Genomic DNA, 17,531 nt, shown 5'->3' with positions numbered 1-17,531 from the left:
GATTTCTGATTACCTCTTTATATCCTTAAACATTTATTCTCAAAACCAGTTCAAATGAAGTTTAAACATTAGGAATCATTCTATCATGGTCAAAATGAGAAATTATTATATAATAAGTCTTTCTTTCCCCATCCCACCCATCCCATTTGTACGCACTGTGTGCCACAAGTCATGGCATGGCTGTGGACAGGGGCCCAGGGAAACAGCACTGATTCATCCCACTGGCACTGAAGCTGGGCCGGCACACATCTCACTGGACAAGAGCCTTTCCAAAATAGTGACTTTTACACAATCAGCAAGTCAAGTTTTCCTCTGAGCCTGTAATTGCCTGGCCACACAGGACAGAAATTAAGCCATTGGCTTCACATGGACTAAGTCTAGACATAAATTTGTGTATGTGAAAGATTATGAACTGTATCAAACAGCTACTTACATGCAAGTCAGCGAAACTGTCACTTCAGTAAATATATGCATTGTTACTGTAGAATTATCTTAATATTTCTTTTATGTGAAACTGTGTGCATGTGTTCATAAATTCTTTTCTACTGCATGGTAGTACCTCAGATTGCCAGGCTTATTTGGTGCTCAACAGTGGAAGTATAAGCACACTTAAAATGCTTCAAATTTGCTAGGAGCAGTAGTGATAATTTAATGTTGACTTCTGCCATTCTTAGTTCCTCAAGAAAACAAAACAAGCCAACGCTCCAAATGCATTAACTTGCATTCCTAGAGCAAACAGACTACTATTGGTCTGTAGCCATACAGAGATGCAGTAGCATATACAGAGCCAATGCTGATGATGCTTGCATGAAATTGAATCTATTGAAAATGTCTCAGCTTATAAATTTTACATGAACTGCATAGAGGAAAAAAATACAAAAAAAAAAAAAAAAAAAAAAACAAAAAACAAACAAACAAACAAAAAAACCCACCAAACAGCTATAATTGCTTCCACAGAGCATTTTGCATTAGTCCAATCAGCCGAATCAAATATTAGGGTGAAATGAGAAAGTGCGTGGGTACAGAGTCGCCAACAGAAAGCACACGTTTAATGGATAGGTGAAGAAAACCACCAACCCTCGGCACAGGCAGGAAGCCGAAAAGAAACGGTCTTGTCACATGGCGCCACGAGGAAAGAGAAACCATTTCCTCCAGACACTCTAACCGATTTTGAAGCTCTGAGAAGCTTATTACTCTGCACATTAACTGAACAATGCCAACCCCCCAAAAAACTCACCAAGCATCCCAAGTACAAATGTTTAGCCCTTTAAACTGTTAAAAACGGCATTTACAGCCCCCACTCACCACAAGCTCCTGGGCCACTGCTCCAGGTCCCTAGGGCGGCAGGTGGCTGCTTGAGACAAGCGTGAACTCTCCTTCCTGAGCTACCTGCCTTCGCTACCCAACAAACTGAGGGCTTCACCTGTCTCCTGGGCCCGGGAGAGCCGAGCCCCTGCAGCCCCCAACATCAGGAATGTGCCACACGCCCCCAAAACCCCACCACCACTGAAGGAAAAGACATGATTCCCAGAGCTGGAGCCTGCCGGATGGGGAAGCGCAACTAGCGGAGCGTGCAAGGAGAGAGGGGCGAGGCGGCCGCGGGGCTGAGGGGAGTGGGGGGAGCGAGGGGCTGAGGGCAGTGAGGGGCTGAGTGGCCTCGCGCCCGCCTTCCCGCGCTCGGCGCCTCGCGCCGCTCGGCCCGCGCGGGGCAGGTGGGGCGGGGGGCGCGCGCCGCTCTCCGCCTCCGAGGGAGCCCGCTCTTCCTCCCCGCTCAGTCACGTGCTCCGGGAGCCGCAAAGCGGCGACGCCTTTGCGACAGGGTGACAGCCAAATGGTGCGACATCGGCGGCGGCCGCAGGCGCAGCAGCCGCGGCGGCCCCAGCGCTGCCAGGGCCGAGCGCCGCGCCCGGGCGGGGAGCGCACGGCGGGCACCGCTCGGCGGGGAACGCACCGCGTCGCTCCGCGCCGCTCCGAGCGCGCCGCGCCGCACCGCCCCGCGGGGAACGCGCCGCACCGCGCCCCACAGCCCACCGCGACCCCCATGAGAGTAGAGGGGTCGGCGGCGGCCCCCCCGCGCACCCCCGCCCGCCTGCCCGAGCACGGAGCGCTCCCCCCGCCCCCGATGCGCCCTTAGTCCCGGCCCCGGACCCGCCTCCCTCGCTCCCCTCCCCGCCGGCGGCGGCGGCAGCGGCAGCAGTAGCGCCCAGGTGCGGACTTCAAACCCCGGCGAAATGGCGTCCAACGCGGCCGAAAGGGAGATCCTCTTCACCGAGCTGCAGGTAAGCGGCGAGGGGCGCCGCCCCAGCCCCGCTCCCCTCCCCTCCCTTCCTGGCGGGGAGGACGGAGGAGCCGCCGCGCCCCGCCGCCCCCTGCCCGCCGCTCGGCGCGGGACGCCCACCCCAGCCCAGCCCGGGCCGGGGGGCCGGCGGAAGCCCGTGCCCACCCCGGGCCTCTTCCCGCTGCTCTCCCCCGGGAGCGGAGGCGCCGCCGCCCGGTCACGGCCCCACCCCGCCGCCGGCCGCGACCCGCTTTTGTCTGCGCTCGGCTCCCTCCTTCCCCCGCCGAGCGGCCGCGTCCCTCCGGCGGGGCCTGCCCGGGCCGCGCCCCCGGCCCCGCCGCGGCCCCGCCGGGATCTCCGTCCGCCCGCCCCGAGGCTGCCCGCGCCCGGAGCCCCTACGGAGGCCGGAGCTCTCGCCCTCTCCCCGCCCGGGGCACGGCGCTCGTCCGGGCCGGGCCCAGAGGGCTCCCGGTGGCCACCCCACGCCCGCGTCAGGGTCAGGCAAAGAGCCTCTCTCTCCTCTGGACACGGCACCGCGCAGGGGCCGAGCAGCTTCCTTCTTGTAGGCCTTGAACGCTGAGCTTGGGAAGAGGAGAAAATGGTGCGATCGACTTGATTTGTCACACGGCAAGGGTTCTTGTCACTACGAAAAAACAATCCCAAAAGACCCCGCAACACTGTTAAAGGTTGAAAGCTCCAGGCTTAGAGGTTTCCATCGCTGTAATTTGACCGGGTTTGGTTCCCTGTGCAACTGTTACTTTTCTTCTTGCCAGCTGCAAGGTTAGATGCAATTCCGGAGCTTCATTTTTGTGCCCTTATCTTTAAATGTCAGCACAACCTGCTACCTCTTCAGCTTCCTTGTTCTGAAGAAAGCTTGCTTTTCTTTTTTCTTTTTTTTTATTTTAATTGTACATCACTTAATCCGTGCAAATTGTTATGTTTACCCAGGCAAATAATGTGTCTCTGAATTTATTAGTTGGACAATGAACCAAAGTAAGAAGTCCATAAATGGAAAGTATTGAATTTAATGGTCAAATAAAAATTAGAAAGGCATGTCTTAAAGAAAAGTAATTTTATTTATGTAATGCTGTTAAGTTCTCCTGTAGTTCTGAATGTTGAAGGTGTGCTCACTTGAATAGCAAAGGAAGAGAAGGCACAATAGATGTAGGAGTCTTTTTAATATTGTAGCACATGAGATGGCTGAAGGCTAAGAATCCATCTAAAATGCTGAACTTTAATCAGTGGCTCAAAAGTGCCTAGGAAGAATCAGTATGTTAATACAAACTTGATACGATGATATATAAGCTTGTAAACCTGTTTGAAGTGGAGAGCTGTGTGAATAACTAACCATAGCAGTGTTTCAAGTAGGCTAAATGGAAACAGCATTTCTGTAGAAGTACACAAAGCAGGATTCCAATTACTTTAAACAGAAATGAGTGGAGATTTTTCTTTGGGGGGCATTGGAAAGTTGGTTTTGTTTTTGTTTTGTTACTTTTTTTCTTGAAAGATGAGATTGACAGTGATACTAATTAAAAAAACCCCAAAACTAAAATACCCCCAAAAATTCAGCCAAACAAAAAACCCACCAACCAACCAACCAAAAAGCCTAGGATGAATTAGATTCTTGGGTTGCACTATCTGTTCCATTATATATGAAACTTCTGTATTAATAAATACAGCTTCTTGCACACGACAGAAAGGTTAAGTTAACATGGGAATGCCAGTAGTGTTTAAGGTTTGTGAACTGCTAACTTTAAGGTATTTTTGAGAAGAACTTTCATATCAGAAAGAACTGCTGTAAAGATACTGTTGTTTGCCATGCTGTATATTAGCAGTGAAATACAAAGGCATCAATGTCGTTCTGCTTGGGAATACCTCAAAACAAATTGCTTTTCATATACCTGTACATAAACAAATTGCTTTTCAAATACCTGTACATCAAAGTTGCTTTAGTGGTATGGTCTGAAAGTAAAGGGAACTACAGTGGGGTGTGAGATACGCCATTTCACTCATGTTTCTTCAGGAGGGAACTTCCTCAGTCATAAGAACTCTAACTTTAAAAGTGCCTATATGTGAAACAGACTTTTGCTTGCATATTGCAATCCTGCACAGAAAGAAGAGGAAGTTGAAGAATTCATGGCTACAGTAAAAGTTTAAAGGGTCAAGTCCATAGGTTGATCTAGATCATGGGTGATGTGTGGTCTAAGTGTTTTCTTAATAGACGTGAAAACTTACTGAAAACAAGCTAAACCCAGTGTAAATGGCAAGCTTGTTCCTGCCACGGGCTCTAAAGCATCAGTCGGTGATCAATATAACACGTTGCTTTGTGCTGTGCTAAGGGCTGTGTGCTCCTGGTTATGACAGCCCTGTGCACTCCAGCGTGCTGTAAGGAAACTGTTAGCTTGGGGTGAAGTTGATAGAGGCAGATCAGTAGTTATGAATCAATTGAATGCTCCTGGCAGAAAGATTAGCAGACTGGCACAATTACTGACTAACAGGATGTGAAGTGGATTCTGAGAAAATACGAAAAACGAAAGAACAAAGTAACTAGTTGCTAATAAGCAAGTGGTGAAACATAGATGCAGTACGTGTCCTTGTTTCAAAGGCTTAATTAAACAGGCCTTAAATAGACCCTAGATCTCAATTCTCACAATGAAAGTTTTGTATTTTAAATAAGTGATGCCATATCAGAGCAATTGCTTATAAATCTCTGCTAGCAAATATCCACTTCATATTTCTGTTCTGCTTTTTCTACAAAATATTGTATCCATTCTTGTATATTTTATTTTGCTTTAAACATTTTCCAGACTGATAGTGGTATGTAGAAAGTATATCTTGCCACTTAGCAAGTTTTAAACTTAAGCCTGTTCAGGGTGAAAAATGCAACGCTTATTTCTCAGTAGCTAGCAAATGCAAAGTACAAGGTAAACTTTGCAATAAGCAAATCCTCTTTTTAGTTTGTTCTGGTAGCTTCACCAACGAAATTGCCTGATTACTAAAGATTGAAAGATTACATAAAACCAGATTACCCTTTTTTACCTCCTTTTATCTCTAGTACAGGTTCTTTAGTAGGAGGAGGAGTGAGCTTGGGTAAGAACCAGTATTGCTGATGTTGCCTTCCCTTCCAAAATTCTGCTGTCCTTCTGTGGGCTTGCATCCCTTAGAACTTTGAACACCAGGTAAACTAGCCTCTCCAGTGCTGGCTCTCAGGTTAATTGCACAGTCTTTAACTCTTTGCTTCCTGGTGGAAGTGCCAACTCTGTTTCTTCAAAGAAATTAAGCTCTAACATATGGTGCTATAGTTTGTTAAATAAGGCATCCACAAAATAAAATATTTTCAATTTTTTTATCGAAAAAGGTTTGGTTTGTTTTTTTCAAATCATTATTAATATTTTTTTTGTGAAAAAAATATGTATGCTTTCTTGGCAGTGATGGTAGATGTCAGCATAGTAAATTGGTATGGCTGGGTTGACAGAAATTATTGCTTAGAGTATTTAAATGAAACCAGTGTGTATGCACAGTGATTACACTTGTGTACTTCTAGGTGTTCACTACCACTTCTTTTCTAGACAGTACTGTGAATCTTCTAAACTTGGGGCATTTATGGTTAATGTTACTGGATTTATTTTACAAAAAATTTCACTTCACTTAAAGTTGTGTTTTGTAAAGCAATACTTGTTTAATATCAGGAAAAAAGTACATTACTTGTGTTTATTTGCTTATATGAAATTGTTTGGTCAAGATAGAGAACTTGGGCTATGCCTTGAAATGAATAAGCATGTAACAAACCCTCCATTACTTCAAATGGAAATATTAAAGTCTCTTCCTAGAGTTAATTTTTCAAACTCAACCATCCTACATATTTTTGATATTACCAAACATTGTGAAAAATGTCTTTATACTGGTCAGCATAAAGGGACCTTTTTAATGGATATTTTGTTTTAATACCCTAGTCACCTAATTTCCTGAGGTGCTGCACTTAGCGATCATAAAGCATAAATTTCCTGACAGAATCATGTTCAAAGGCCATGGTATTTTTTTTTTTAATAGTGATGAACAGTATCACAACTGAAATGTGTAAATTACGATTATATGATGGTACATCCAGTATAAGTTTTGGTTTGTTTTATTTTTCCATATCATATCTAGGGCAAGAATATATGTTAAATTAATGTGACTGAGCAATGCTTAGTATTTTATTGGTCTGCATGATACAAATTGGACAGTTGAGTCTGAGGTTGTACAACTATGTTTTGTATATAAATGTGTATAAAATTGGATGCTTGTACTTGTTAAACTATTAGCTGGGACTCTGAAAACCTGTATTTCATTCCTGGCTTCTCTGCTCTCAGCTAGGTGACATTAGGCAGATGGCTTTGCTTACTCATGTCTCCATTTCCTCATCTTTAGAATAGAGGTAATGATGCCTGCTTTTTTTAGAGTTAGAAAGTACTGGGTATTTATTATTAGCTGTGGTCAAGTGCCTAAGGACACCGTAAAAAGGTATAAGTAACCTAATTAATCTGTTTTGAAAAAACATTGTAATTGGGCTGAACACTGAGCAGTAAGACTGCCTTCAAATAATATTCAGCTAGGACAGATTAGCTTTAAATAATTTTGAATTACTCTTGTTTCTTCCGGAGGAAAGAATGTCACATTCAGGTGAAAATATCCTGAACTAGTCAGTTGCAGTTTAGAAAGGATGTACAGCTGCTTGGGACTTCTTAGGTCCCTACAAATATTTTCACAATTGGTGGATTTAGAAAAGTACTTCAGGTTTTTTTTTTCCATTTGTGGATGTATATACTCTTTAAACATTCCTGTGTTCAAATATTACATTAGCAAAATATGCATCCTGTTCTCACTGGAACATAAACAGTCCTTAAAATACCTTTTGGTAGGTGGATGGGTGGAGTTTTTTGTTTTGTTTTGGGGTTTGTTTTTTTTTTTTCTTTTTTTGAATTCTGTTCATCTTCCTGTTAACACAGGAACTTGTATATCATTTAGACTTGTATACATTTGACTGAATTTTCTTTATCAGAGTAGCTGTCTTTTTGGGACCTAGATCTGTTACTTTAACTCAAGATAAATTATTAGTGATGGCTAGTAGAAAAGTATTTTGTTAACTATATGTAATAGCTCTTCTGGAAGAGTTTTATACATTGTGAAGGTCATTCATTACAGTGTAACCTAAAGCCTGCAGTAGAATAACTAGATAAATATGTCCTTGACATTGGCAAACAGTGGTTTGAGGGTTTCATGTTGGGATTAGGATTTCTTCATCAGTGCCTCAGTGCTGAATTAGAGACTAAGACCTCTACATGGATTCAGAGTAACAAAGTCTCCCACGTGCAGTGGAGGGCTCAGGATTTTTTTTGTACATACTTGTACAGCTGGTACAAATTGGTTGATGGTAGGCTTTTTGTTTTGTTTTTTCACTACATGGGTCCAGTAAGTGAAAGGGTTCAGGAACAGACTGAGCTGAAGCATCTCTTATGAGACTTTACTGTAGCATGGACAAAGCATTTGTATGGTACTTTGAAGCTTTAATTATTAATGCTTGGTCTGCAGTTCCTGACACAAGCAAAAGAGCATCTTTGCTAGTGTTTGGTGTGGGTGGGGGAGGTTCTTTTTAAGGAAATGAGATTTATGTTGTAAAATTGAATCCATGGCTTCTGTTACTTTGAGATATGATTGAGAAGTAGCACATCAAAACAGAAACTAATAATACCATTAGCTAACAAAATGCTTTAGGCCTGTCCTTACAAGTACCAGCAGATATGATATGTTTGTTTATTTGAACTGCAGCAATACAGTTATGTCACAGTTACACAAATCAACACAATTTTTGTTACTGCCATTTTACAGCTACCACTTACTTACTGTTTGACACCTTACCAGTGAATTAAACTACTTGCATGGCAGTCTGGGAGTACATCCTTTGGAGCAAAGTACTGCTCGGTTTTCTCATGATTTTGTGGGATGATTTTCCAAACTTTCAGGAATTTGGTGACTGTATGTCAAACTAAGGAAGTTTTGTGGCATCCATCAGAATTTCCATGCAAATTCTGGTATCTGGTGAGGATGAGATGGCTGAGGTTTCTGTGGTGAGGAGACACATGAACAGGATAGTAGTGCACATTTGCAGGCTTATGTTCAGCTCAATGACCAGCTTTGCTGGGAGTTCTGCTGCTGTTCTGCTCTGCTTAGTGGAAGAGGCTGAAATGAGGCTGTTCGAGGTAGTGCATTCAACCTCATCCGTAGGGTGAGCTGAGAGGGTTCATGTGATCAGTTACCATGGCTCACAAGTGGGACCACCAGCTGGGTAGTGGTGAGCTGGTTGTTTTTTAGAGCAGGCCACGCCTTACTTTTTCTTGATGTTAGGTATAGATACAGTTTCCTATGCTTTGTATCAGCATTATGCCCACTGTGGCTGTACTTCCTGTTTACTGCTGCTGCAGTGTACAGAGCACTTCTGGAGGGAATGCACGGAGATGGCAAGGCTGTGGTCTCAGTAATTGAATTTGTTACTTCCACTGGACAGGGAAAAATAGGAATATTAGCAGATGTGTATTTTCCTAGGCTAAGTATATCCCTACTGAAAGCCTTTGTTATTTTACTGTAGATACATAGCTAGCTATCAGACAGGTACCAAATAAGAAATGATAACTGGAAAAGGCTGGGCTGTGAAAGTTTGGTATATGCAGCATTTCCCTGTTCTTTTTTGTGTCATGAAGAAAGGCTGATATGTGACAAGACCCAGGGACAGTGTGCTCTGGCCCAACATACAAATCAGGGTTAGTAAAAACCTTAATGTGGATGTGACTAAATTAGTTTGCTTTTTCTACCTCCAATTCCTATGGATTCCTTTAAGCCTTGTTTTCTTCACTGGGGATGTATTGCTTTTTAAATTATAGGGAGTTTCTGACTCCTTCTCTAAATAAGTGCAGATCAGAGAGCTTGAATCAGAAGCCTTTAATACCTGGCTCCTGTCTTAGTGCTATGTGTGGGAGTCTAGTGTTGAAGAAAACTCTTTTTATTCTCTTGAGGTTTTTCTGACATTTGTTACCTTGCAACATGGTAGTAGGGTTGATACATTTTAAGTTTCCATTAAATACAAGAACATATTAGCCTGAAAATTAAAGTAGCAGAATCAGTTCTGTTTCTATTGAGAAGAACCATGGAGTTTTCCACTAACTTTCCACACTTGTTATTAGGATGTAACAAAATGCAATAGGCAGCAAATCTATAGCCAGGAGAAGGCATAATTAAGTCTGCAATACCAAGGAACTAATAGATTGTACTAAGTTATAAGATAAATCTCAGGAATACTGTGGAACTCTGTTTGTTACTGTGATGAAACACTTCCAAGCAGATCAGGTCAGAAGGGAGACCTTTTCTTGTGGGTAAATACAACAGTAGTAGTTTTCTGAGCCCTAAACCCAGAGAATATTACTCAGTTCTTGGAATGTGGGTGCCAATACACCTTGTGGTTGGCTTTTTTTTTTTTAGCTCCTAATACTCAAAGTACTTGAACATCTCTACCACATAAATTTTCTCTAATGCAACTTAAGAAGTAAATACACATATGTGAACTTCATAAATACATATGCACTCTCCTGTGTACTCATATTTGTTAGACTGTTGAAATAAATAGGCTATTTAAATTAATAAGAAGTAATAGTAATTTTAATTGTTATTAACCTGAAATAGTACTTGTAAATAATAGCAGTACATAGGTGTTTTGAAATTATTCTTCTATTCAGCTGTATGTATGTATATAATTTTTTTATACAAACTTCATGTAACTTTTGAAGAGAAACTGAGAGTTGATGTTTAAAACATCAGAAAAAATGTCCTTTTTTTGTTTTTCATTTCAAAGTCCAAAACACAAACCATCTAATTAACCAGGTAATAGTGATGTTGTTTAGTATATCACTGGTGCCATACTCGGCCTGTGAACTTAGGAACTTTAACGTATGTATTTTTGAAAACTGTTAAAAGTATATTCAGTTTAGTTTTCTTCGTTGCAGTAAGATGTAAGACAGGTCCATAAATTTATGATGGAAAAGTTCTAGTTGGTTCATTGATGATGTCTTGTGCTAGAGTTGGAAGCTTTGCCCATACAGAATTGAGTCTGTTGCTCAAAGAAAGTGTCAGACTCTGTCAGCTGGTACCACTGCTGAAAGTGAGCATGTGCCATATTATGTTGCTATACATTTGCACAGGCAGCTATATGGTGAACAGATTTTGTTGGGTTGTTTTGGTGGGATTTTTTCACCCTTAGATTAGTTTTCAGCCAGATCAGGTTCAAAATTGCAGTTCACTGTGTGGCCATATAAAAGTTTGTACTGCATATATCAGTGAGTGGTCTGGAACAGGAACAAACTGTTAGGGGAGGTCAGGACTGCTTGTTCTTTAGGATGCTTTTTATTGCCTGCAGTGGTGGTTCATGCAGTAAAATGTTTATGGGAATACAGATTCACAGCTAAGGACTGTGTGGAGTCCAATTCTGCTGCAGGTGAATGTGCTGATAATGAGCAGTCCAAGACTGTCTGTGGCAATTCTCTTCTAGCTTGACGTTCTTCAAGCAGAAAGTCTCACAATATGCCTGTGACAGTGAAAACCTGTTTGTCTGAAAAGGCATTAAAAATAGAATTGGTTTGGACATCATGCCTGGATGGAAGATATAGTTACATTTAGTTTGATGTTGAAGGCTGCGAACAGTGGTAAGGTTTGGTAGCAGTACGAGGCCAGTGTAGGGCTATAAGCCCGAATTTATTAGCTAACTTTTAGAAGTGCTAAGTCTTTGCTGTTAAATCTTTCATGCACTCAAATGCAAGAAGAAATTTTGTAGAATCTTGAGTCTTTTTGTTATTTCTCTAACTGAAGTGGAAGAAAAAGTGAGTGTACAATTGAAATGGATGGGATTGAATTTTGGAGTGAAGACAAAGTACTGTGCAAGTAATACTAGAAATGTACTGCCCATAAAGGTAATGAAGAGGCTGAGGTATTATATACAGCTTGGTATGAATACATTTGTCAGTTAATGAGTAGCTCGATAAGTGTGAGACATTTGAATATTCAATAGGGAAATCAATCCCCTACAGTGATGAGTTGAATGTTTGCAATAGGAAAATATCTCTGAATGGTCACATGAGCATCAATTAAAGCACCACTTAGAGGACTTTGAACTACTGTGTACAAGATTGATTCTGTGTTTCAGAGGTCTAGCCAAATTTGGGGGAGAAGAGGCCTAAAAATCTTGTGCAGAAGTAAGAAGTTTGAGGTAACAAAGTGATTATATGTTTTCAATGTTCTTGTGTTGAATTAATTCCAAAATTACAAATTCTTATTCTCCTTGTACTTGCTAACCCTGAATGTATTCTTTTGTATTTGTGCTGTTGAGGTGAAAGATTATGTTTAAAATAAACAAGGAGATTGTTTTTGGTGATTCCAGGTGTTCCAGAGCTCTCTAGTAACAACAAGCTAATTTATGTAATGTAGGCAAGAAACTTTATGCCAGTCCTTAGAGAAATGGAAAAACACTTGCTTGGTTCTGTTTTTTACCTTTCTTACTTCTCTTCTGCAGGAAGAGGAACATAACCACTTCCTTTTATGATAGATTTTAGGACTTGCCCTATTTGCATCACTGAGCTTACTAGATATGAGATTGAAGTTTCTTTTTCATCATTGTAATACATGTTATCACTTGGATTTTTGAGTAACATAAGCCCAAAAGCATCCAAATCTATTGCTGAGAATTTAGAAGGAATGCAAATTGACTGTGTGGCTTGTTGCTTTTTACAAGCACAATATGTAAAACCATCCACTGCTTTTCAACTCTGTATGTTTATTTATATGGGAAGACACTGCAAAACAATGAAATGGAATATATTTTAAGAGGATGTTTCCTTCATAGATGGATCTGCTTATGGCATGACAAGATTCTTTCTTTCCTAATACTCAAATTGTGGAAGCTAAAATTATAAGATAAATTATGACAAGGAAGTGTCAGTTTTTCTGACAAGTGTTATTAACCTCTGCAGTTGTAAGGGTGTGTGCTGCCTGCAACCCATCCAGAGCATGTCGGGAATTCCATGGGCACAATCGGATGGGGAGACCCAATAGAGTAAAGCAGATTCTAGCAAAAGGTTACAGAAGCCAAAGTCCAAGTTCCAGAGACTTGTATGGAAAAATACAAAAACAAGCATACAGATCTACAGAAGACTTAAAATCAGCAAGGCCTTTTTGTAGACATATTCTAAACTTAGTGACAGCAGTAGAAAAGTAAAAGTACTGTAAATCGTACATGGCTGACTACTCATGTAGCATTCTTGAACTGCTGCCCATTTGGGACTCAGCAATCTCCTTTAATGGAAGCATGTTTTCTTCAATATTTGAGTTTGTTTGTTGCTTATTTATAAGCTCATATGAAGCCGTTGTTTTAGGCTGAAAATGCCTGGATGTCAAAAGTTATGAGTTGCAAATTATAATATCCATAACTAGGGGTCCTCAGAAAGATTATTTAAATTTTGTTATTGAAACTTAACTCATTATTGAGGGAGTTTTCTTCAAGTTGCTATGATTTGCATCTTTGGTTTCCCAAGAGGTGAGAACATGACATTTTGAAAATTAAAGCAGACAGTGCTTCAATACTAGAAAAACATAATTTCTATCAGAGGGTTTTTTAATTCTACTCTACTTCTTTATTCAGGCAAGTTAGTGTAAGTCAAACTAAGTATTTTTCTGTTGGGTGAAAAATTTAGTTTTAACTATTCATTTTTATCAAACTGGTTCATGTATGATTCCTCAGCATATAAGCAAGCCATTTCACAAAGGAACATCTTGATCTGACTTTTTTCCTTTTCATTTTGTATGCACATTTTTCAAATAAAATATAAATCTGTGGCAAAGTACATGGCATTTATCAGCAGTTAATTTTTTGTTTTGGGGGCAACCTCCTTTCTTGAATTCTGCGTTTACTTGTAACATGCTACATAATGCTGAAACAAATTACAATTGTAAATTTAATTGCTTTAGAAATTGGTCTTTATCTGTATTGGGATTCTGCACAAGAGAGCAAGTGAATATATTCTCAAGTTTTAATTAAATTAATTCTAACAGTTTTTTTTTTAATCCTTAGAAGATTCTTAAGTGCAGGAGGGGTATCCAGTATCATCATCTATTTTTCAGGTTAGCAGCCAGACTAACTCATTTGAAGTGTTTCTTTTTGGTGGCAGTAACTCAGTGACACTGTCAGGGCAGCAGTTTCTGTGAAATGGAAATTGATTTCTTTAACTCCAGTGACATTCTTGAACTAGATGATGTTGGATATGAAAGAAAAGCAAGGGAGATCTAAGTTCTGCTAATGATCTCCCATTTTTGCAAATTTTTATTTCTTTCTACAATAGACTACACTGTTTTATGAGCTCAGAGGTAGCATTTCCTTTCTTTAGCATTTGCCTTCCTTCGCATCTGCTACTTTAATTTAGTGTCAATTTAAGGTTTATACAGTACTTGAAGTCAACAGATTTTTAAAACTTAACTACAGGCATCCATAGATGTTTCCTTACTGCAATGAATATACTTAGTACAGAGTGAAATACAACTGCTGGGAATTCCTGGAAACCTGAGATACAAAGGCAGTGAGCATTTTAGTGGCATATACTGGCAATGAACAGAGCTGCCTCTTCCTCACTCAGGGTTAGCTGGCTGTGGTTGTGGCATCTTCAGAAAACGGGGAGGCCCTGTGCCTAGGCAGAAGCATTGGCTGCTGCAACCCTGAACGTTCATAATAATGCTGGTTCATTGTGTCCTGGCTGGGTAAAGCAGTGCAAAGGGCACGAAAAAGAAACCAGTAATGCTCAGAGAGGTCAGAGATGTTTAGAGTTGAGAGGATGGTAGCCTGACCTAAATATAGTATCTTAGCTTAATTTGGAAAATGTTGTATACAGATTGGGACTGTACTTTATTTTTGTAGTTAAAATTCTTTTTTTTTATTGCAGAGACTGATTTTTATTTTTCTCTTGTGACTCTTGACATCTTTAATACAATACTTGAGAGAGCATCAAAAAAACACACCCCGCCCACTCAGAATCAGCCCCTTCCAAGTGCAGTTAGAAAATAGCCACAACCACATAACACATTTCAGAATATGAAAATCTCTTTCATCAAGTAGGAGTCATCTTCCTGCTGATATTTTTCAGTCAGAAGTTAATTTGTGTATTTTTGTCTCCTAAAGATGACATGCTTTAGATTAGACAGGTCATTATAGAGGAATACATTGTAGATACTCTGGGGAATGCAGCAGGTTAACCATAAATAGCTTCTGATTGCAGTAGTTTCTTTCCTTAGCTTAAGGCAGTTCTTCATGAAGGTTTTGCTCAATGTCATATCTAGAGTATTTTTTGGTAGTTCTTAGTTATTAATAAAGCAGAATATTCTACTTTTGCTTAACGGATTTTTCATGCTACAGTTTCTAGTTTTCTACAGAGAAAAATCTGAAGATTTTTCTCAGGCTGCTAACTGAAATGCTTATGAAGTGGAAAACTTTTAGTCTTGAAGAAAAATGCCTCAAAAGCGATAAGCATACCAAAATCAGATTCACATTAGCAACAAGTATTTCTAGGATGTTTTTTGAAATTGTGTATATGGAAACTGCTGTTTATATGCGCCCTGTAAAATAGGGTGAGGCTTTCAGTGTTAAAAAATTGATCAATTTAGGATAAACATGTTACATACCACATTCAAGGTTCCATTCATATGATTGTGGCTGGAAGACACATAGACTGCATATGTAACCTTACCTACTCTGAAAAGGGAGGAGTATTGAGATCACTAACAAGTATGTCTTGTGCATTTTCTGAATACTCAGCAGTATAAAAAACAACTAATCTAGTGCACTTGTAAGGTGAGACCTTTTTACCATTGTTATGTATACATGGGTTCTTGGGATATCCTTTAAGATTTAGTTTTATATGTATGTCTATACATGATGCACTGAAAAACTGTTGTTTTGTTCTGCTTTATTTCTTTTATGTTACAGGTCTCGTTGGTGCATTGGTTATTCTGAAACCGCTGCTTCCCATTTTCTATTTAACTGATATTGAGCTGTGCTGGTAGCAAGAGCTAGGTGGAGAGGAGTCCTATGCAAGTGTGTGTGCAAAACAGGAAACAGCTTACTTGGGAGATGGTGCTGAGGCTAAGCATAAAGAGTAAAATTTGTTCAATATGCAGTAAGAAATCCCTTGCTAAAATCCTAGGTTTTTATTCTACACTTTTCACTGTAAACTTCATATGTTAGTCATATGTTCATTTTAGGTCATAAAAAAGTAGATTTACTTAGAGTACTTATTACAGTCAGTGGAGAATCAGGGCTCCTAAAAACTAAAAAAATGTAGAAAGGTTTTACAATCAAAGCTTTAGGCATATTTGTATTTAGAAATGTACTGAGAATTTTTTGCAATCCATGTAGGAAGTGAATTCACCTGCCTCTTTTTCATTGCTGTTGCATATAAAGCAGTTAAGTCAGGCAATTTTCTTTTGGCTTCTGTTGCAGGTTAAGACAGGATACTATTTCTTCATTATTCTGTAATGCCTAGGGAATTCTTAAATAGAAAATGGACATTAAGAGCCAGTAAGAATCTTTCTACCGTATTGTAAGGGTCAGAGGAAGAAGGGTTGCAAAAACACTATTTAAATGTATCACAATGTGCATCAGTGATGCTCTGTAGAAGTCTCAGACAAATGGAACATGAAGTAATGCTTCTATAAATAACCCTGTATTCATACGTAAACTTTTACTGGAAGAGCATGGAATGAGATGCCTGCATCTCTACAAGTGGAATTTTGGGTGTGGCAGTCCCAGTGGGGAAAAGTGATCTTTTCTACTGACCACCTGTAAAAGATGAGGAAAGGATTTAAGAAGACTTTCCAATTCTCCTTTTACTGGTGGAGGTGAAAGCAGGAGCAGGATTTCCAGCTTGTTGGAGTGTAGGCTGGGAACTTGAGTAACTTCAGATAAAACAACCCAAGCTACTGTGAGAGAGTTCTCAGTCCTAGAGTAGGAAGACACAGATCCTTAGTATAAATACAAGCATACATCCCTTTCCTGCATAACAGATTCAGCTACCAAGCTGGGAAACCCATAAGCTCTGCTGAAGCTGCTGTTGCACACAGTCCTAGAAAGCAAAAAATCTGGTTCTTCACCAGGATCTAGTATTTAGCCACTTGGCCTCTTGCCTTATAAAACAGATGTTAGTATTATCTCTGATATGTATTGCTGCATTTACAATGTACAAAATAGTTGGCTGCTAAAGATGATGGCTTAATTAGAGTGGAATGTAGACGCTCAACTCTTCCATTAGTTTTGAAATGGCTAAAAATAGCTCCTGTAGAACACAGTAAAGTAAAATGGACTAACATATCAGATGTTTGTGCTGAAAGTTGGAATTGCCAGAAACAAAGAAATTTGAGGGTTTTTCTTTTCAATTGCTAGTTATCCATCTCAGAAATTGAGATTTTCATATAGAGACCCCTTTATTGTACTTTTCAGATTAAAGACATTGTGTATTGGTCTTCAGCAGTGTCCTGATGCTTGCTTGTGTTATTGAGAAATTCCTTTTTATTGTGAGGATTTGTTTTGCATCATTTCAATGTTTAAGATTTTTAACCTGCACTGAAAGACCACAGAAGTTCCAGCTGTAATGATTTGTTTCTGTAGTAAGACATTTTAGCTTTCTTCTCTTGCAGTTTAGTTAAAGTGTGTTACACTGAAGTCCCACCACTTAACAGATGTGGCAACAACTGTGATTTGTGGATGAGCAGAATTCTCAATCTGTTGCATTACCTGAGATAGATAATAATAGCTTTTTAGTGGTAGCTATTATCTAATTCATTTTTCATTCATAATATACAAGAAAAATACCTTACCACTTGGGATTGGACCTGATTGTCATTAAGCATTAATAAATTAGAGTTTGGGTTCCTTGAGGTTTTATTTTTGTATTTCTGCATAGTAACTAAAACTCCTTCACAAGCAGAAGTTTACCCACACATTTTTATCTTAATGTTAACATTACAGCTGTTGAAAATATACGGTTGCAATGAATGGTAGCTTCTCCTCCAAGTAAGCATATTTTTGGATGCATGCCCACCAAATTATCACCTTTATACAGTGTGCATTGAGTTTGAGGAGGAGTTATCAAAGTTATAAGACATGATTTTGACTCATATCTGTTGACTTGACCTT

At 40.0% G+C, this 17,531-nt stretch overlaps 1 protein-coding gene across 2 annotated transcripts in view; it reads left to right on the top strand.

Annotated features, from left to right (window-relative positions):
• The first annotated feature begins 2,058 nt into the window (after positions 1 to 2,058).
• PKN2 (protein kinase N2) overlaps positions 2,059 to 17,531 on the top strand; it is a 54,601-nt gene continuing 39,128 nt past the window's right edge. For both annotated transcript variants that reach the window (XM_058809051.1, XM_058809050.1), the window contains exon 1: positions 2,059 to 2,279. In XM_058809051.1, coding sequence (XP_058665034.1) covers positions 2,232 to 2,279 — 48 coding nt within the window. In that variant the 5' untranslated portion in view covers positions 2,059 to 2,231. The remainder of the gene's footprint in view (positions 2,280 to 17,531) is intronic.

This window comes from Ammospiza caudacuta, chromosome 7, assembly GCF_027887145.1.
Source record: "Ammospiza caudacuta isolate bAmmCau1 chromosome 7, bAmmCau1.pri, whole genome shotgun sequence".
NCBI classification, from domain to species: domain Eukaryota; kingdom Metazoa; phylum Chordata; class Aves; order Passeriformes; family Passerellidae; genus Ammospiza; species Ammospiza caudacuta.
The sequence above is the reverse complement of the archived record's forward strand: the minus strand, read 5'-3'. Positions and strand labels throughout refer to the sequence as shown.